At 37.5% G+C, this 22415-nt stretch overlaps 2 protein-coding genes across 2 annotated transcripts in view; one reads left to right on the forward strand and one right to left on the reverse strand.

Moving 5' to 3' along the window:
• Window positions 1-22415, reverse strand: part of Ance-3 (angiotensin-converting enzyme Ance-3) — a 190592-nt gene that overhangs the window by 114806 nt on the left and 53371 nt on the right. The window lies entirely within an intron of this gene.
• On the forward strand, window positions 15989-17814 carry Vajk1 (chitin-binding protein vajk1). Its single transcript, XM_028177287.2, has 2 exons — window positions 15989-16296; window positions 16660-17814. The coding sequence occupies exons 1-2, from the start codon at window positions 16285-16287 to the stop codon at window positions 17695-17697; spliced, it is 1050 nt and encodes a 349-aa protein (XP_028033088.2). The 5' UTR covers window positions 15989-16284; the 3' UTR covers window positions 17698-17814.

Raw genomic sequence — 22415 nt, forward strand, 5'->3', positions numbered from 1 at the left:
TTCTCGGTATCCTAAAAAAGTTCACTGAAAAAATCTCAGTAAATGACCACCATTTTACTGAGATTATATTTCATCCCATATAATCTCATCTCATTTCATTTAATTTCAACCCAGTTGATTAATGTCTCAATATAACCATCTTCATTTCATTTCATTTCACTTCATGTTATCATTTTTCATAAAAATACGAATATAAATTGAAATAAGACATGACCTAAAGGTCATAGTTACCAGGTCATAAAATCCCTTAAAAAAAAAAAAACGATAACAAACGCTTGATTAAACCTTAACAGCCTGGCCACGGGACATTCGCCGATACGAATATTCGCGCGGTGCGAACGGCGAAGCGTCTAGCGACTAAAACAAGCGCATAGAAATGTACCTAACAAGCCACGCGCACCGGCGACCGGCGAAGCGACCGGCGAAATGTACCGAGCGAATCGCGCGGTGCGGCGGGCGAGCAAAACAAATGCATGAATAAGGACGGCGCGAGCCACGGAGTCGAGCGGTAGTCGCGGCGAATAGTGCAGTGATTAAATGAGTTTAGTTGTTTTCGCCGCGAAAAATGAACGCCGAAATTTTTATATTTTATATTTTTTATTAATTTTTTTTTTTATATTTTTAAACTCGTCGTGGCCGAACGGATAAGACGTCCGGTGTTGAGCGATGCACCGGTAGTCGAATATCAGGCGGGTACCAATTTTTGTAATGAAATACGTACTCAACAAATTTTAATGTTCACGATTGATTTCCACGGTGAAGGAATAACATCGTGTAATAAAAATGAAACCCTCAAAATTATAATTTGCGTAATTACTGGGGGTATGACCTCTTGTGAGTCCGCGCGGGTGGGTACCACCACCCTGCCTGTTTCTGCCGTGAAGTAGTAATGCGTTTCGGTTTGAAGGGTGAGGCAGCCATTATAACTATACTTGAGACCTTAGAACTTATATCTCAAGGTGGGTGGCGCATTTACGTTGTGGATGTCTATGAGCTCCAGTAACCACTTAACACAAGGTGGGCTGTGAGCTCGTCCACCCATCTAAGCAATAAAAAAAAATAGTTGAAATACTAGCTAGACCAGCTATTTGGAAGTCTAGCCACTCAAAGTATTTCTCGTACTTCTTGTGGAATTCTCCATCTATAGGTATACTCCGATTCTTATTCAAATCATGTACTTCACAATCTTTTCCAAATAATAGGTCCTGAACCAAAAAACTATTAATTTGTAAGCAATATCGAGATAATTTCGATATAGACATTTCGCTGTCGGACTTCCTTACTAGTCGCGGCGGCGAACGTGAGTACCCGTGGCCTGCAAACGGTGCTGCGCGAATGGTCGCCTCGCCCACCGCTTCGCTGTTCGCACCGCCGATCCCCGTGGCCAGGCCGTAAAGAGTAATTACGACAAGCGAAAATCGAACCAAAGGCATTATTAATTAAGCTGAAATAATGTTTAAAGTAATTTCCGATTAATTTATTTATTTTCGAGAGTGCACAACGAGGGCGTTCTGTGTTACACATCCGATAATTACACATTCATTTATTTGGATAATTAAAACAGCGTTGTGCATGCGTTATATAATATTAATAGTTTACTTTAATTTTAAAGTAATTTTAGAAATTAGAAGATCATTATCGCTGCTCGTTTTCGAATCAAAAAGTTGAAAGCCACTCCATTGGAATTGTGTTCTAACTACTATGTATATAGAATCAAATTGGTACGCCTCGTAATTACAAGAAGAGGGTGAATTCAAGCGGGGTGGACTTATTATTAGCGATATATATTTTATTAGGTAGATTAATGAAATAGCTCCCGACCGACGCGGTTTTGGAATAGTTAACGAACCGCTTCCATACGTAAATGCCACCGCTCACCTTGAGACTGTCTAAGTCTCAATTGTATAGTAGAACGACTATTCCACTATTCAAGTCGGAAAGCGATACTGATTCGCGGTAAAATAGACAGGGCTAACCCAAGCGTTCGGGCTCACATGACTAGCAGTAAAGTATGTAATTATTGGACGCTCTGGACGAACCTGTATGCTTAGTAAGAGTTTTTTAACTTCAATTTTTTTTTATTCTACCTAAACTGATGGTCTAGAGAAACCATATCAGCGTAACCTTAACAAGTAATTGAGCTCACAAGGCTCAGACCTGACATTGTTGCTAACACGAACTCTAGCAAGAGCCGTGCTTCGCAGAATCTAGCACCGGATCGGAAACGCGACCCACTGAAAAGATCCGGCGAGAAACTCAGTGGGCTGTGTCTGTGGGTTAATTTACTCGCCGAGCCCTTCGTCGCAAGCGACGGGTTCGACAAGAACGATGACCGGTCCCGAGATCGTTGTCTCAGCTGTGTCACATAGCTTTTACTTCAAATGGGCTGGTGAGTGACGATAGACCCTACCGCCGTGATAAATAGTAACACCACAAGCACATTCCACAAACAAATCCGACAACTCATTTGCCCATGACTACCAGTGGAAGTCACCGGTCCAACTCGTCGTAACTTTAGTCCTGTTTGAAAACCGGCTCACTCGGACTCCGGCGTCTCGCAATACGAGCGCCAATCATCTTTAATTATTTAATTTATGAATAAAATTACATTAAACCAGTTACGTTATGTAAGCAGCCAGTACTTGTAGTGAATTCGCTTCCTCGATTAGCGTAATCGAGTTATTGTCGAGACGGCTGGCCTTTGGTTTAATTTGTGGATTTATAGTTTCAAAGAGTTTTGTGATTCAGACAAAGGGAAGATCTTCCACCGAGCGGGTGTAATTGCTCGGTAAACCGACGGTCCGAATGTTGTTGTTCGGAACTTGTATATCTGCAAGCTTGGAAATGATGTAAGCGAGATTCGGGCATCTGTCAGGTATTTCGCTCAAATGATGACCTAAGTTATGCTTGCCGGCTAAGGGACGTATGAGGGAGCTCCATGAAGACAGCGTTTTTTTACCTATGCTGATGGTCTTGAGAGGCTATTTTAGGTTCTCTTTTACGTGTAGCTGAGATCATGGGGCTCAAGCCGGGAGTGTTGCTAGCACTGGCCCTAGCAAGAGCAGTGCTTCGCAGAATTTACTACCGGACCGAAAACGCGACCCACTGAGAAGATCCGGAGAGAACTCAGTGGGCTGTGTCTACGGCTAATTTACTCGTCGAGCACTTTGTCGAAAGCGATGGGTTTGGCGAGGACTATTGAGTGACATAGGATTTTAATCTACTGGACTCTGATATGTTTTACAACGTAGACTGAACCTCGGCCAATTTTATCCTTACCACAAAAACAAAACATTCTGAAAACATTTCAGATTATAAGTATTTATTACGTACTAATATTAAACAGCAAAAGGACGCTTACATCATATACACCAAACAAGAAAAACAACGTTCCACATCACTAATAAGGAATGTCTATGACATGTCAATTAACACTCTTCCAACCTCTATTAGGTTACCATTAACACTAACAGGAAATTAGTGACGTGAACGTGTCACAAAAACTCGATACTCGAAATGTGAGAGCTGTCGTTGGGTTTATTGATAAAAAATAATAATAATAAGGAAATTGATGCGTCACATAGACTGAGTTACGTTAGACTTGTCGCGTGGATAGTCAAGACGAAAAGCGGTATTAAGAATTTTTTAATCAAAGCAGTCACGTTTTTTAATCAAAACACGTCATAGAAAGGTTAAAGTGAAGCAACAAGATAATAGAAGGGGAATTATTGTTCAATCGCCTTCCTCGATCATTGGAACCGTGATTGTCATATTACGATCCCTTATTCTGATCAATACCCTAACTATTACGAGTAATCCCTAGAGCCTAGTCAGAAATATCATTCCAATGTTAAGAACACAGGTTTTTTTTTTTTTTTGCCAGCCATTTTAAATGAGACTAGGGATCAGTACGAAAAGGATAGTAATTTTTCTGAATGATACATCTCATCTATGCCTGTATGTATTTTATTGACTAAACAAAAAACAATAAGCAATAAAATTTCGGCTATTCCCATATATTGTGTGTTCATAGTGCATAATGTAATTTTCTAAATCATTTTTTAAACAACAATCTCGTTATCGTGTTGTAGAAGTACCGTGTTTTAGGAGGATTAAATGTACAATAACTATATAATCATTTAACGCCGGCTGTACACGCTCGTCGAGACACCAAGAGACAAGCCGAGGAAGTGTGTCTGTAAATGGCACCCTCGTCTCGTCTCGTGGCTGTCGTTCGCTCTTGGAAGCGCGTCGGTTTTTGCGTTCGAGTCAAAGGGTCTCGGGGAGTCGCGCGATGAAAACGAGAGTGCGCCTGTACACACTCGTCCGTTTAGTTGTCCGCTAGCTGCGTCAGTTTCTTCTAGGTCCATCGCAACGGGCATCCGAAGTTCAATTGATACAGCGAGTGTGTACAAGGTGTTGTGTCGTGTCGAGCCTGTACGCGACAAGAGGCACACGAGACAACGAGACGACCTTGTAATGCAACATAAACGCTTAAGACGCGACAGTACCAGCTGTGAAAATATTTTGGACTCGACAGTACGAGTTGTGAAAACGTTTTGAACTCGACAGTACCAGCTGTGAGTACTCGCAATCGAATTCAGCGGAAGAACGCGCGCGCCTCGATCACACCGACAAGTTGCGCAACTCTAGCCTAGTGTTGTTATTTCATCGATAAATTTTATCGAGATAAAAACATTGCATAGGCTAGTTAGTTACGTGATTACTTAACTCTATGCTATTCATTACGTTAGTGCAGCGAAACAAGGGCTGCTATTTAGATTAGGTTTTACGTTTAGGGGTGTGCTGATTTTCTTTATTTCTTCGAATAAAATTAAATAGTTTTTACAATTTTCCATACTAAACTATTACATACTTAGATAGACTAAATGGCAAATCTAAGACTTAGCGAAGAGGAAGAGGATAAATTTACTTGATTTATTATAATTTTTAATTCAAATAACATTAATTTTAATAATAATTAATTGTTAATGTATTAATAATGTATTAAATAAATTCAGAACATTAAAAATCCGATGGGGCCTAAACAATGTAAAATATATAAAATGCATACACAATGCATACCTTTCTACATTCTTTTGTCTTTTATTAGTCCATCAACGTATTATTTATTACCGCATCACTAAAAATTATGAAAAACGATCGAAATGTAAGCGCTTTGCATTGCTTCTTATAGAAGATAGATATTTAAGGATAAGGAAGATATCTATACTAATATTATAAAGAGGAAAGATTTGTTTGTTTGTTTGTTTCGAATAGGCTCCGAAACTACTGGACCGATTTGAAAAAATTTTTTTCCATTAGAAGCCGACATTGTCCCTGATGAACATAGTCTACTTTTTGTTTTTTTTGTTTCATGTTTGTTTTAATGTTTCCGAAGCGAAGCGAGGGCGGGTCGCTAGTTTGTATGATAAGTATAAAATGTCTTTTCCAGGATTATAGATGTATATTGAATATAATAATATGTATGTGTATAATAAAAATCGTACATTTATTTCCTTTATGTATTAAACCTTTTATGTATTAAACCTGTAACACAAGTTCTTTACGAACTTAGCACGGGACCAGTTAACGTGGCGTGATTGTTAGTGTAATAAAAAAAAATAAAAAACAATAAATACATATTTCGTGTAATTTGTGCTTTAATTCTTATCACATGTCGATGACATAATAATTTATGTATGTTTAAATTTATTACGAACTAAAAAATTACCTGACACCGTATAAAAAATAATTTAGACTATTGACCTTGAACACGCGGGCGAAGCCGCAGTTAACAGCTAATTTACATACCTGATCCTGTAGACCGAATGGTAAACAGTCAACGTCGCCCTAAACACGTCATTACGGATCCTCCCGATCCATTAACGGTACTTTTTGGTACCACAAGCACCAGGCACCGTTCTCGTCGAACCCGTCGCTTGCGACGAGGGGCTCGATGAGTGAACCCATAGACACAGCCCACTGAGTTTCTCACCGGATCTTCCCAGTGGCTCGCGTTTCCGATCCGGTGCTAGATTCTGCGAAGCACTGCTCTTGCTAGGGCCAGAACTAGTAACGATGTCAGCATCTTTGCATGCGGCATGATCTCGGATATAATGAACATTACGGGTAGTATATTTCCAACATACTACCCGATAAGTTAACTTTGTTAATACAATGTTAACGGCTTAAGCTCAAGTTCATTTTTTGCACCTGTTCTGACTCCTAAAATCCTCTTGAAGATAATCCAAAAGACTTATTTATTACCAATAAATACTAGTTATAATACCTTTTTTGCGTAAATAAACTTAAATATCATTAATAGTTTGCATATAAAATTTTACGGTAATTAGTACGATATTATATCGATAATATCGACAAATAACGCTTTAGCCTTCTGTGATTTCTGTGACCTGGAGAACTGTAAAATATTCGAAACATCGAAATAATAGTTCGAATATAAATAATTAAAAAAATAAGTCATATTATCTATATATATATAAAAATGAATTGCTGTTCGTTAGTCTCGCTAAAACTCGAGAACGGCTGGACCGATTTGGCTAATTTTGGTCTTGAATTATTTGTGGAAGTCCAGAGAAGGTTCAAAAGGTAGATAAATATGAAAATGCTCGGAATTAAATAAAAATAACAATTTTGTTTTTCCTTTGATGTGTCCCCCATCGGACGGATTCCTTTTGTTTGTTTCAAGTTTCTTTTATACAAAGTCTTTTATTTATCGATTGAGGCACTACGAAGTCTGCCGGGTTAGCTAGTAAGTAATAATAAAGTTAAAAGTATCGGTTATATGCAATCTTCATTTTGCAAATTGTCGTTTGTGTAACGCAGCGGTCTGAAGTAATTGAAACGTGAACCAATTTATCGTATGTATGTACATTTTTGTTCTTGGCCCATCGGTATGCGGGTATACAGTCTTGAGGCTCCCACATCTCGGCTAATATTGGATTGGGTTGGCTTGCAAATACTGCGCCATCAAAACGACTTGGTTGGGTTGATTGTGTAGGAGAACCGGCTAACTATCGATGGCTTGAAGTTGAATAAGAGCAGTTCAAATTGAACCCATCCCCCAGAAAGGTAAACTGGTGTGCACACGTGGATCAGTAAGTACCACACTAAATAAGATGTCGATATTTTATCTGCAGTCCACCTTGAAATATCGGCCAATACTTTCAAAGTACGTACGTGGGGCCTCACAGTTTCATTTGAACACGGGGATTCGAGTATGCATGTATGAGTTCAATTTTGGAATAATGTGTCAAATTCCTATGCAAATTTTCCTATGTAAACTCGATTTTATTCTTTAGGTCACGCGAGAACTCGAACAACTATATTTCTAAAACCAGCAAACCCCAAGCCATGATGTCCTAGACCATCTTCCGCTATCAACAGACCACCTACGAAAGTTTTTTCGTGAAACATGCACAGAACTGTGCAATCACGTAAAAGTTCAGTGATTTACCCTTTTAAGAAATTCAGGTACCACAAATCTGCAGGCAACTGCCATATTAGATTAATATTTCACTTTTGGCGATTTTTCCCCTACCTAAACTTTGGTAGCCTAAGGGGCTATTCCAACTTCGTGCTGATCAATAGGTGAGCTCACGGGCTCAACCTGAGAGAATTGCTAACACTAGCCTTAGCAAGAGCAGTGCTTCGCTGAATCTGATACCGGATTGGAATCGCGAGCCACTGAGAAGATCCGGCCAGAAACTCAGTGGGCTGTGTCTTTGCGCTAGTTAGCATATCGGACTCTTCGTCGCAGTCACGAGTTCGTCAAGGAATTTGGTGTCTCATAGCATCCAAATCACCCGACTTAACAATCAATATCTGCCCTATGTATCGAATTATGGCATATCTTTGTGTCCTTCGGAAACCACTTTATGTTAGACTCGGGTAGAGATGACAGATGTGAGTGTTTACCGTCGCCCATGAACTTCAGCAATACCAGGGGCAAAGCCAAGCCGCTGCCTACTGCTTAATACTCTCCACAAGCCTCGCTTGAAGAAGGACATGTCATAGCGCTCGGGAAACACTGTGGAGGGGATTTCATTCCATAGCTGGATGGTACGTGGCAAAAAAGACCTCTGGAAACGCACTGTGGGAGACCGCAGTGGCTCCAGGTAGTATGGATGAACTCTACTCCAGTGGAGGGAGGTGCGATGGTAAAAACGAGATGACGGTATCATCTCGAACAATTCCTCAGAGTAATGTATGGAAACTCACTCACCGTTGCAAGTCACTTGCACATCTGCTAACGTAAAAAATACTTGCCCAACGGTCTGGCCACGTTTTACTAACACATTTTCGAGCAAAGTGTAACTTTGCATAAGATTTCTACTCGATTCTATTTGATTGTCACTGTGTCGAAATTTCATCTTAACAAACATTGCACGCTTACATATTCTATGCTGACTCAGCCGAAACAAAGTGCATGCTGTTACAAAACTAACTAGCGATGTGGTGTTGGGTTCCAAATTTATCAGGTTTTATTGGGTGTATCTAAATCTGACAGAGTTTTACAATACTTGCCTCTCTGTTGAATATTAGACTGCTACTTCTAAAAATAAGTTATAACAGCTATTTAGCTTTTAAGTTTTGCTAAAATCTGTTAGTTTATATAGACAATGCCAATAGTCTAAGGTACGATTAAGCTAAGCCCCAGTCTGCAAGAAAGATTTCCGAAGAATGCGAAGACCGTATTTTTAGCTTTCCCTTACAATAAAGCTATGAAATGTCCAAGCCTGACAATATAAGGATATTTTTAGCAAGAACCTACTCTCAAACTAATTTTAAGGAATAGCAGTATACTCTTAACAGATATTAAATTACATAAATTATGTCACAACGCTCGACATAGCAATAATTACATAAACTGAATGTCAATGTCACTCATTAGAACATTCCACGAAAATTCAGCCTGTCAGTTGTCAAATCTATGAAACGTCAATGTCAATGCAGTAAGCAATTGTTTGTCTATGGTTATCATTGTTACGTAGGATAACAATATTGATAAAACTAATCAAATTAATGAAATTTCGGTTGTACAGCCTATTTTATAGCCAACTAGCGACCCGCCCTCGCTTCGCTTCGGAAACATTAAAACACACATGAAACCAAAAAAATAAAATAAAAAAAAAGTAGCCTATTTTCATCAGGGACAATGTCGGCTTCTAATGGAAAAAGAATTTTTCAAATCGGTCCAGTAGTTTCGGAGCCTATTCGAAACAAACAAACAAACAAATCTTTCCTCTTTATAATATTAGTATAGATAAAAAACTCTGTGAAAAACGTAAAGCTTAGAAAGTAGGGTAATAAACACAATAAGGTACAAAATGCGCTCCCGAACCTAACCTAATTGACGTAATTCAATTCTTGTTGCAATAACTTCCTACATTAACAAAGTACTCTAGGTTACAAAACACGTATTCTGTACAACGAATAGTATTCGAAGATTACGCATGATGAAAACTAAAACATAATAAAGTCTAAAACAATTGATGCCAGGTGACCCTAATGCCGCGTACAGTTAATCGCATTAAAATGCCACGAATTTTTATTTATTAAGATTTTTTTATACTACAAGTTTCGCGAGTCTTAGATATAATTTAAACAAAGTGTTTTTTGTTTCTTATCATTATATTAAGTTCAACATTTCAAATACTTCATAGTTTTCGTGGTCACTTTAAATATTGTATTAGCTACCTAGCGACCTATTTCTCGACCTTTTAGTTTTACTTTAATCAAAACGTCAAAAATAATATATTGATAATATAAAGTACTTTGACCATTTACTGAATGGTCAAAGTATCTATCTGTGATGTCAGCAGAGATATCCCCCATCACAACAACGCCATTATTAAATTCGTTTTGTAGTACTTCGAAGTGAGTAAATAAACAACGTTTTATTTAGAATTTTGTTTGGTCTTCGCGAATTGTAAACATAATTAACACCGCTTTTGTGTAGTTTACGGTTTTCGTATCACCATCTTTGGTCATGAAAACTGTAAAGTATTCAAACTGTCGGAAAACTTATAGGCAGCGGCTTGGCTCTGCCCCTGGCATTGCTGTAGTCCATGGGTGACGATAATCACTCACCATCAGGTGGGCCGTACGCTCGTATGCCTACAAGGGCAATAAAAAAAAGTAAAATGAAAACAATAATGGCGACATCAAACTCAACCGTGGTCCGTACCAATAACCGTGTCAGTAAGCAGCAAGTAGTATGTCGAAGGTTGCAGATATTATACATATAAAGATGTAACAAATAAATTATTTGATTGTTTTTATAATATTTACAAAAAGGGAACGAATGTATTCGTTTGTCGGTTAATGTAGACTGTGCATCTAAATGTGCGATAATTAAAAAATCCTTTTTTAAAAAAACGGCCGAAACTTTTGCTCCGGAGTGTACATTATTATTCGGAGGCTCGTTGTGTATCACACTGAACGAACGCAAAACTATTACGTCATTAATCTGCGTGTGACACCGTAGCGTTAAAAATGATGTGTTCTTTCAATTCTCTAACACTTAGAGTTTTCTCGACTATAATAATATCTGTTGTAATAAGCTGTGGTATCTTCTAACCGTCAGTTTTTTTATTATATGTATTTTTGGCGTTCTTGAACGTGAATCTTGGATATTAGTGTTCATGAATGATTGCTACGAAGAACGCATTTTTATTCTTTTTATTTATTACATGGGTAGAAAAGTTTACGGCCCACCTGGTTATAAGTCGCTACCGGAGCCCATAGACTTCAACAACGGAAATGCCGCCATCCATCTTGAGACATGAGTTCTAAGGTCTCAAACTGGAACGGATTACTGCTTCACGGCGTAAATAGGCAGGGACAGCACCACCAGGTAGGTTAATTGTAGGTAGGTGACACCTACCCGTGCGGACTCACAATACGTCCTGCCCTAATAACATTCTAATTATTTTGAAATAAAATTATTCTTATATTGTGAAATTTTTGCAGAGTATCTGCATGACTCATCATAAATTAAAAATTAATGTCGGTCACTATGTAACATGAACTTAGAAATGTTGATCACAATTATATTTTCTCACTTACATACCTAATTCCTATCTTATCTTCTGGAAGCTAGATATGCTAGTTAGCTAACTAGGCGACTGTCTCCATCCAGCCTATTTCTAAGCAATCATGCATTCCACTATAATGTCTATAACAATATAATTGAGGCTTCGACCTCATGTGTCAAGATGACAGCATTTGATTTGCATACAAACTCTGACAGATAATTCGTACCGAGTGGGCCGGGAATTCGTCTTGCGATAAATTACACTAAAATAAATAAAAACAACGCTACGCTACGGTGTAAATGGTGACGAAGCAGTCGGCAGATTTTCGTATGATTCAGGCCATTCATTACTACGGTTACAAAAAAAAGTAAATTATGATAATAAATTAACGTATGTTTTATGTATTTATTTAAAGGATCTGGTTAAACAAAACGTGAAATATATTAATATCTGAATTTGCATTCTTCATTATACTCGTAGTATTTACATAATAAAGATTCATAGTTAATATGTAGATATATATTTTGAACTTTTTTTTTTATTGCTTAAATGGGCGGACGAGCTCACAGTCCACCTGGTGTTAAGTGGTTACTGGAGCCCATAGACATCCACAACGTAAATGCGCCACCCACCTTGAGATATAAGTTCTAAGGTCTCAGTATAGTTACAATGGCTGCCCCGCCATTCAAGCTGAAACGCATTTCTGCTTCACGGCAGAAATAGGCAGCGTGGTGGTACCTACCCGTGCGGATTCAAAAGACGTCCTACCACCAGTAATTACGCAAATTATAATTTTGCGGGTTTCATTTTTATTACACGATGTTATTCCTTCACCGTGGAAGTCAATCGCGAACATTTGTTAAGTACATATTTCATTAGAAAAATTGGTACCCGCCGGCGGGATTCGAACACCGGTGCATCGCTACGTACGAATGCACTGGACGTCTTATCTTTTAGGCCACGACGACTACCTTCCAGTCAGACGGAGAAGAAAGCTAACAGACACCATCACCTCTCCCATAATTAGCAGCAACAGTTTTTTTTAGTTCAGTATTGGGGAACAAGAAAAAACATTTTATCGTGTTTTTTCATTACTTGATATAAATAAAAATCTTCCTATCATTTAGCCTCATGAACATTCCATCTATATAATGTATTTTTAGGGCTTGAATTTATCTAATTACGGCATTTTGTTTATTTACATTCCTATTGAATATTCTGATATTACAAATTAGTATGTTGAGTGTGCGCAATGAATGCATTTATGGATTGACCCAATAAACCACCCACAAACTAAACGATCTGTGTGCTTTTCTTGGGTAATCCCATTAAATGAATGGAATCATATTAAAAACATTATGTCGAAATAAAGATTGTAACTGTACTTGCAATTTCTGGTGTTGTAATATGTAAACTACATGACCATGCTGAGGGAGGCTCAAATTCTAAGGGAGGGACCTATGATTCCTAGAAAATATAACAGATAGGAGGTAGAGGCTTGTGGAGAGTATTGACATCTACCGTCTCGCCTATTTTTAGCGCAAAGCAATAGTACGTTCTGGCTTGAAGGCTGATGCTGCCTCTGTACACCACGATTCAGACTTCCTCATCATGTCTTAAGGTACAACTGCTTCAAACCGTGTATCTCAGAAGCTCGTACATTAATCTGGTGAAAAGAACGTGGAAACATGCCAGTCCTATAGATCCTACGGTCTTAGCTGGGTACATGTATAAAATGGCATATGGTAGGGTTCAATAAACAGCAGGAAGAGCAGCTTTTTCTTTATCCTCCACAGGGCATAATCTAACAGCAAACAGTTTCGTAAATAAGAACTAGATAGAGGCAACAATATCTTCCGATCCGATTCCGATACTGGTGGTATGACCAATTTTGTCTGGTGGTAGGACCTCTTGTCACTGGTGGTAGGACCTCTTGTGAATCCGCACGGGTAGGTACCACCACCATGCCTATTTCTGCCGTGAAGCAGTAATGCGTTTCGGTTTAAAGCGTGGGGCAGCCGTTGTAATTATACTGAGACCTTAGAACTCATATCTCAAGTTGGGTGGCGGCATTTACGTTGTAGATTTCTATGGGCTCCAGTAACCACTTAACACCAGGGGGGCTGTGAGTTCATCCAACCAAAGATCCCTAGCCCCCTTAAGGCCCCCTTCTAGGTCATGTTGGAGACTCCCCTGTCCCCTGTTAAAAATATAGGGTTTAAAATTTAATTGCTAATTTTAATTTTAATTTTACTAACATAGTTCTAAGTATTATTCTACTTACAACATATGGACTTAAGAGGGTCTGAATTAAATGAATTTTATTTATTTATTTATTTATAAAATAGCTTTCAAAAAATGACTAACTAAATCTAACACTGCTTCATTTTCTAATGTTACATTATCGAATTTACTAGAATCTTTCATTTAATTACTTTGGATTTACCAGTCCAAATTTCACCTTTTCTAAGATAAGTTTTGCCAACCCTATCTAGGATAACAATGAAAGTAGACTTATGTATATAAATAGTAATCATGTTATAATAGCTTGTTCCCACTTTATATTGTGTAGTCTCACAATGCTTCAAAGTTTATAGTTTTTTATTGCCCTCGTAGGAAATCGAGTTTGAGGGAAGATATGTGCGCTCCAGAACTACCGTAGGGATAGATTAGATGACTCTAGAATTTCAAAAAGAGAAGAAGGGTCGCCGAAAACGCCCTAGAACGAAACCCACTTACCACCACTTTTTTACTGGTGGTAGGACCTCTTGTGAGTCCGCACGGGTAGGTACCACCGCCCCGCCTATTTCTGCCGTGAAGCAGTAATGCGTTTCGGTTTGAAGGGTGGGGCAACCGTTGTGACTATACTGAGACCTTAGAACTATATCTCAAGGTGTGTGGCGCATTTACGTTGTAGATGTCTATGGGCTCCAGTAACCACTTAACATCAGGTGGGCTGTGAGCTCGTCCACACAACTAAGCAATAAAAATAAAAAAAACCCAGAAGATTCCAGAAACTGCTGAACTCTGCCAAGATTCTGGTAAAGAAATTCATTCATTAAAAAAAGAAGTGGAGCATTATCCCTTTGTCGTTATTTCCAAAATTACAGGCTGCAACGAATCACGTAATATAATTCACGTTCATAAATCTAATATAACGTAATCTGCGCTGTCGGTTTGAGATTTAAACCGATCTGTGTGAAAATAGAGGCATTGTAATAAGGTTTAACTGTTTCCTTACCACATTACGTCGCGTATGTAATAATAACACTCTGGTAGTCCATTCCACAGCAATTCTTTATTACAAATTATTATACTTAGGTATTCTGTATTCTGTAACGATTAATTATTATTCGTTCATTCTAATTTTTTTTACAGACAATACATTGAATCGTGTCATTCCAACAACTAAGACGAATCTAATAACACCGCATTGTTGAAACTCATTTAAATTTTAGTCTCCTTCTTGAGTTTGTCAAAGATTTAGAAAAACATATAATTCATTAAAGGATAGCGTAATCGTTCATTTTATATTAATACGTGAAGCAAAAACTTTGTATCACTTTTTACGAAAATTGCGCGGACGGAGTAGTATGAAATTTTCGACACTTATAGAGAATATAGAGAAGAAGTGCACAATGCTAATTTTTTTTTTTAAATAATGCATAAAAGATACATTAAATCAATAAAAAAAACATTACACACACTACACACCATGTATTTGACGCACACACGCATGCATACTATTTATTGTCAAACTTTTGTTCTTGACGTCTGTTGTCAAATTGAGATTAAATATCTTTTTCTTCTTTTTCGTCTTTGTTAATATTTTTTATAGTGTAGTCTTGGCGAAATTTGTGATTATAAAAGTATAAAATACAATCATCATAGTATACAAACTTACAATTCCAATTAATTATAGTCGAATTTCGACTACTGCGGGACCTCTAGTTCATATAATAGTATGCTGGACGTTCATAACAATTACATTGTAATTTAGCATCATTTCATTAATTTTAGCTTCTCCGACGTCAACAGCTAAACATACGACTCCATACAAATTTAAGTTAACTTTAACGCGATCGAGAAGTTAAAAAACTCGCACTAAGCACATTGTTCTCTGGTATGGAACTCAAAGCTTCCCTGATGAATCTCTTGCTCACCCTGTTACAACACTTACAGGAAGAACCAAGTCAGTTTTATAGCAATTTATAGGCCATTTATAGCAATTGTCAAAAAGCTTCAAAAATACCCGAAATGTTCATTGATAAGCCAACAATGAGCATGATCATTTTGACATAATTTATGCTCTTCGCTCTTACTATAAAAACAATTAAAATTTAATACCATTAACATTTATACGTTACAATTAACATAGATAAATATCTGACAGTGAATATGTGCCTACGCCCAACAGGCTATAATTAAAGGCAATAAACCATATTCGGTATTTGCAAGAATAAAACAATTACAAAATACAGTGCAATCGCATGAAGAAAGAATCTTTAATAATAATATACTTGTTAGAAGAACAAAGATGAATACCTCTCTTATTTCTTCTTTCAATGTCCTCATATGCGAAACTATATTTCGGACAGCTTCCTACGTTTGCCGGTAGGGGCGCTGTTCCAACTTCATACAAATTTGAGTTAGCTTTTACGCGATCGAGAAGTTAAAAAACTCGCACCAAGCATACAGAAATCGACAACTGGAATTTACTGGTAGCTGTTTAATAGTTATAAAATTCCATCCCAACAGAAAATTATGGCTTACATGGGTCTATTATGGCTACTTCGAAATAAACGTATTTATTCGGACCCCAAACCTAGGACTATTTTGATATATTAATATATAATCTATGTCGACTGGTTTCAATAGACAAAGTTTCTCAACGAAATATCTCGAAAATTGACATAGCGTAGACAGTATTTTTCTAGTACCACCCTTCTGCCGGGGTAGTTTTGTCCGAGGCCTGCACCACACCCCGGTAAGGGCGCACGACCGTATCAACTGGTAAACTAGCTGATAAATTCACGTCCCGATATGGAATCCCATCGATTGATGAGAAAATAATAATAGTTTAAAACGCACACGCGCCAGCAATGAGACAGCGAAAGCGTTTGCATCACACGCATATAAAACTTAGTATAAAACAAGTGGAACACACATACGGCAACTCACTCCGGCTTAACATTCGCTAAACGACGAAAGCAAGGCGAACATGAGATTAATGGTAAATAAATAAAAAATACGACCCAGTGACGCGGTCCTGTGAAATAATCTCTATCTCTTTCTATTTTGTGTTTTTTTTTTTTTTCGAAAAATTACGTAATTTCCCGATTTGCATAACCGTCCAGCTGGTGGTAACATACGGATCAGAATACTGTCGCGGAAGCGTTAATGTTTCGAAGTAATTTGTAATAGAGTGCGCCACGAGCTGTGTAATACTTCCGCGATTGAGCTCTCTTACATATTTATAATATTTAATCAATAAATCTTTATCTATTACCGCTTTTGATTGTTTTTTTTTTATTACAATCAAGAAATAGTTTTAATTCGATGTCATTCTGATTAAAATTTTATAATTCGTTAACAGAGATCGTCCTTACTCCTGGCTGTGGTTATAGGCCTGGCTGCAGCAGAGGAAAAGGCAGCGAAGGCTGAAGAACAACTAGAACCTAAGAAACAAGACAAGCGAGGACTGTCCGAATACTATGGAAGCTACAACGAGCACGGAGGAGGCCACGAAGAACACGTGAAAACCATCACTGTTGTCAAAAAGGTTCCTGTGCCGTACCCCGTAGAAAAACACATACCAGTACCGGTGGAGAAAAACGTACCCTACCCCGTTAAAGTACCGGTCCCACACCCGTACCCGGTGATCAAAACTGTTCACTTCCCGGTTAAAGAATACATCAAAGTGCCAGAGTACATTCCCAAGCCGTACCCGGTCACGAAACACGTACCCGTACCGGTCAAAGTGCACGTCGACAATCCGGTACCTGTTAAAGTATACGAGCACGTGCCAGTTCCAGTTGAAAAGGCCGTGCCGGTACCCGTCAAAGTGCCTGTACCGCACCCGTACCCAGTAGAAAAAAAAGTACCCTTCCCGGTTAAGGTTCCAGTGAAAGTTCACGTGCCGTACCCGGTAGAGAAGATCATCCACTACCCTGTGAAGGTACCAGTCGACAACCCCATCCCAGTTCATGTTGATAAACCAGTGCCGGTGCATATAGAGAAACCTGTACCCTATCCCGTAGAGAAGCCCGTCCCGTACCCAGTTAAAGTGCCCGTCGACCGCCCAGTGCCCGTACACGTGGAAAAGCCCGTACCGTACCCCGTGAAAGTACCGGTATCCGCACCATACCCTGTAGAAAAAGTAATACCGTATCCCGTTGAAAGGAAAGTGCCCATCCCCGTCAAAATTCCAGTCGACCGTCCCGTTCCTGTGCACATTGAAAAGCACGTGGCAGTCCATGTTGAGAAGCACGTGCCATATCCCGTGAAGATCGGAGTGCCGGTTTTCCACCACGAGGAGGAGCACCAGCACATCGGAAGCCATGACGACCATCACGGCTTCGAACAACACAACGACGACCATCATCATCACATTGAAGACCACCATCATCATTAAAGAACTGATCTCTTTATTAATCTCTAGTTTTAATGTGTTATCTTGTGTCTAGATTTGTTTTTATGTCTGCATACGTGTGCGGTGATGTGATTAGTTGAAAAACGAAAGTATTAAATATTGTGGTTTTTTTTTAATTAATTTTTATTTAATTCACTAAACAATTCCATTAAGAACGTTTTTAGTTGTTATACGACGTAGTAAAAGTTGTAGTGAAATACTTTATTGGAGTAATTAATTATCAATGTCATTTGTATGTTCTAAGCGTAGAAATAAGTTTATCTTTAGATAGTTTTTTTCAGATAAGTGGTGACTGAGGCTCTAAGGCAATGTTCTGAGATATGAGGTGGAAATCTCAATGAATAACAAAAAACTGCTCCGGACAAACCTATCCAATTCAAAGGCAGTGGTAGAGTCTTATTCATAAATAAATATCTAATTGACATCTTATAGTTCGATGTCTTTTACAATTCTTGATTGGAAAAGATTTGTAAAGAAAATATATTATTTATAATATTATTTTTTTCTAAGAAAGAGAAAAAAAAACATTATTCTGGTCCTCCTGCCTTTTTTGAGTCGTTAAACATATTCTCATCAGTCGAACTTTTACGTAATATCAATATTTTTGTTGGCCGGTTTTGATTTCTTCTAAAACGTATGATTAAATTTCCATTTTTAAATTTCATTCGCGTTTGAAGAAAAAGAGAAAGTTTGATTCTAGTGTCGACATTGAATAGTTTATTTCCGTATAAAGTTTACGGGAACAGAGACGCTAAGTGATAAGGACGTCCATTGTTAGATTCGCTCATTGTTATTTTGTCTTTATACAAATTGTAATGCGTGAGCCAAAAACTGTGTTTCCGTGTCACAGTTTAAAACTGTTTTGAGCCGACAGTTCAGTGTGCTTAGTGCGAGTTTTTTAACTCCATACAAATTTGAGTTAACTTTTACGCTATCGAGAACGTTAAAAAACTCGCACTAAGCACACAGGTGACTTAGTAGTGCAACATATACGTTAAGAATATTGACCTTGACGCATGACCCAAATCCACCAGTTTCAATTTTCATTTTGATTTAGTTAGGTCAGGAATTATCGCTTGGTGTTAAAAATATTCCAATCCATTCAAACAATTCAGTACTCTAACTAAAGTTGACAACACGAAACATTGAATTAGAAAAAAGATATGGAGATATTACTTCACCAATGTATCCTGCTATGAAACTCTCTTAATAATAATACGATTTATACATTCAAACATTCAGTGAACAAATTAATTAATTAATGTGGCACGAATTATTTTCATATAAATTATAAATAATGTTCTCGCCCCAAAAGTGACGAATTTCGTCACTAGTCACATGATTTTTGGCTTCACTTTATATCGACGATGTGCGTATAAAATAGATGATGTTTAGAATACTGTGCCCAAAGATAAGCTCTGTAAAAGATCATATCCGATCCTACAATTCGAAATTAAACTTTTTTATTTATTTACGAAGAGATTAAAAATTCCTAATCTAAAGTGTCCGCCCGATATTTACAAACTATGATTAACAACGGCACATGGTCCTACAATCCGGAATTAAACTTTCTTCTTTATTTATGAAGGGATTAAAAATTCCTAATCTAAAATGTCCGCCCGATGTTTCCAAACTATATTTAACTAGCGACCCGCCCTCGCTTCGCTTCGGAAACATTAAAACACACATGAAACCAAAAAAATAAAAATAAAAAAAAATAAAAAAAAGTAGCCTATGTTCATCAGGGACAATGTCGGCTTCTAATGGAAAAATAATTTTTCAAATCGGTCCAGTAGTTTCGGAGCCTATTCGAAACAAACAAACAAACAAATCTTTCCTCTTTATAATATTAGTATAGACAACGGCATTTGGTCCTACAATCCGGAATTAAACTTTTTTATTTATTTATGAAGGGATTAAAAATTCCTAATCTACAATGTCCGCCCGATGTTTCCAAATTATATTTAACAAACGGTATTTGGTCCTACAATCCGGAATTAAACTTTTTTATTTATTTATGAAGGGATTAAAGATTCCTAATCTAAAATGTCCGCCCGATGTTTCCACACTATGTTTAACAACGGCACTTAAACTTGGCTGTCCCCCCACAGGGCACGTTTCAGCGGAGACAGTCGCTTGCATTCAAGAGCGCCTAGAACCGACAACATAAACACATGTGAAATGGAGCCAGCGTTGCTTGTTTTCGAAGCATGTTTTTGGGGCTATGATTACGTTATACAAAACGAATCGTTTATCGTGCCCATTTGCGGCTTGCATTTGTAATTTCTCTGCAATTTTCGTTGCAAAACGAACATGTTTTAAACATCAGATTTCTAATATAGAATATATTCTGATTAGATATTGATTTACGCAATCACCAGATTAGTGTGGCATGAATCATTTGAGCACGCCGAATTCATGCAATCTGCCCATTTTTACCGCAAATGGGCTTAAAAAACAAACATAATTGAAAAATATATGGGACTTCGCATCCAATTTTACGATGGCTGTAGTATTAGCCCCTTTCGACTCGTGTCACCATTTAACGTTAGCTGTGTCGTGAGTTAATCTATCGATGCTCAGAAAACATAAAATATTAATAGATTTTGGATGAAGGACAAAAGAGAAAAAAAAATTGAGCAATGCACCAATAGCAATAGTAGAAGAAACGACAGTAAATTTAGTGCGGCACTTGCGCATTACACAATTATTACGCAAAACGGTAATGCGTTAATTTGTAACGACTTGAAGTTAAACTAATTACGGTATATACTAGTTTCATTATTTTCATACAATGTATCTTTTATTATTTAGGCCTATTTTCTAAGATCTCTCGCGCTGAGTTAATTAGTTATGTCAGAGATATTTTACACGCATCATATTATGTTTTACGAGTGTATGGATCGGATGACAAGACTATGGCAATTCGTCCTCGGAATTACGCTAACAGAGGTAAATAAAGTATTTAATAATAAAGTATACGACATGCAGATTACCTAAATGCATGTTTTTTTTTTAGGTTATTGTAGAAAAGTGAAATTAAAATTATAATTTAAGTAGACATTACGACATTCATTTTAAATATTTTCTTAAAATATCAGTCAGTGATCAATGAATATTATTTACGCGGATTTATTTTTATTCATAGATAAAGATAAAGAAGCCTTTATTAACAACCTAAATTATTATTTAGGTACATACTATTAATGCTGTTTTTTTACTGGTGGTAGGACTTCTTGTGAGTCCGCAGGGGTAGGTACCACCCCCTGCCTATTTCTGCCGTGAAGCAGTAATGCGTTTCGGTTTGAAGGGTGGGGCAGCCGCTGTAACTATAGTGAGACCTTAGAACTCGTTCTCAAGGTGGGTGGTGGTATTTACGTTGTAGATGTCTATGGGCTCCAGTAACCACTGAACAACAGGTAGGCTGCGAGCTCGTCCACGTATCTATGCATAATTTTGTTAATGTAATTTTTCTAAGCATTTGACATCGGCAAAGATTGTTTGGCTTTCGCATAGACCTCCCCCAAATCCTGCCATAAGTCCCGGTCGTGGCATTTTCACTTCCCCGCTGTTCGTTTTACGATTTAATTAAATAAAGCAACACTTAACCGCAATTCTTTCGTAATTTCCGTAAAAAAATTAATCATCTCGCTAATGAAATAAAAACATACACGTAACTAGAAGAGTGTTCTAACAGTTGATAGTATTTTGATTATTTTCTTTTCTGTATAGACATCATTATGTAAATATCAAAGCTTCGTTTTAATCTGAAGCTCTACAGAAGACAACTAATCCAACGGCCGTCTGGTGTAGTGGTAAGTGACATGGTCACTACACAAGGGGGTCGCGGGCTAGAATCCCGCCAAGGGAAGACATTTGTATGATAAATATAAATGTCTTTTCCATAGTTATGGATGTATATTAAATATTAAATATATGTACGTGTATAATAAAAATCTTACATTTATTTCCGTTATCTGGTACCTGTAACACAAGTTCTTTACGAACTTAGCACGGGACCAGTTAACGTGGCGTGAATGTTATTAAATATTTATTTATTAAAAAAAAAAAATCTAATTCGCACCGAAATTAGGAAAACGTAGCCGTACTATTTATAGAATTTCTTACATCGAGCACTATGATCTACAAAAAAGGTAGTAAGTAACTTCTAATTATGTAATTTCGAATGGATTGATAAGACTAGTGAAATTAGAACAGCACAACCCCATATTTTCCCGTTTATGTCGTAGAAGTCACGTAAAAGACACGACTGCATATACAACTGAGAAGTTCATTGCTTTTTTAACACGGAATTCAATGGCATAACATTTGCTAAGCGTTACTCATAATACAAAATCAATTATTTATTTTAATGCACACAGTAACTGCTATGTCCAGTACAATGTCCTGATTGAGTTTTGCGAAGTCGGAGCTGGTCTTTATACTCTATTCCAGGCCTGGGTAAATAGCGGTAGAATTTTGTCTGGCCCGTGAAGCATTGTATATATTATTAGTTTTTGTCTAACATAAATTGGTGCATAATTTTTTTTAGATAAAATATTAAGCAATACTGATACATATTATCAAGACCCTTGGGAGCCAAAATGTTCTCCCGGACAACCGCTATTTTCAGCGCACCCTGTTCGAAAATACAATTATGATAATTGAACAATTACAGTATGTATAATAGTCGCACAATA

This window comes from Bombyx mandarina, chromosome 09 (assembly GCF_030267445.1).
Source record: "Bombyx mandarina strain Sakado chromosome 09, ASM3026744v2".
NCBI lineage: Eukaryota > Metazoa > Arthropoda > Insecta > Lepidoptera > Bombycidae > Bombyx > Bombyx mandarina.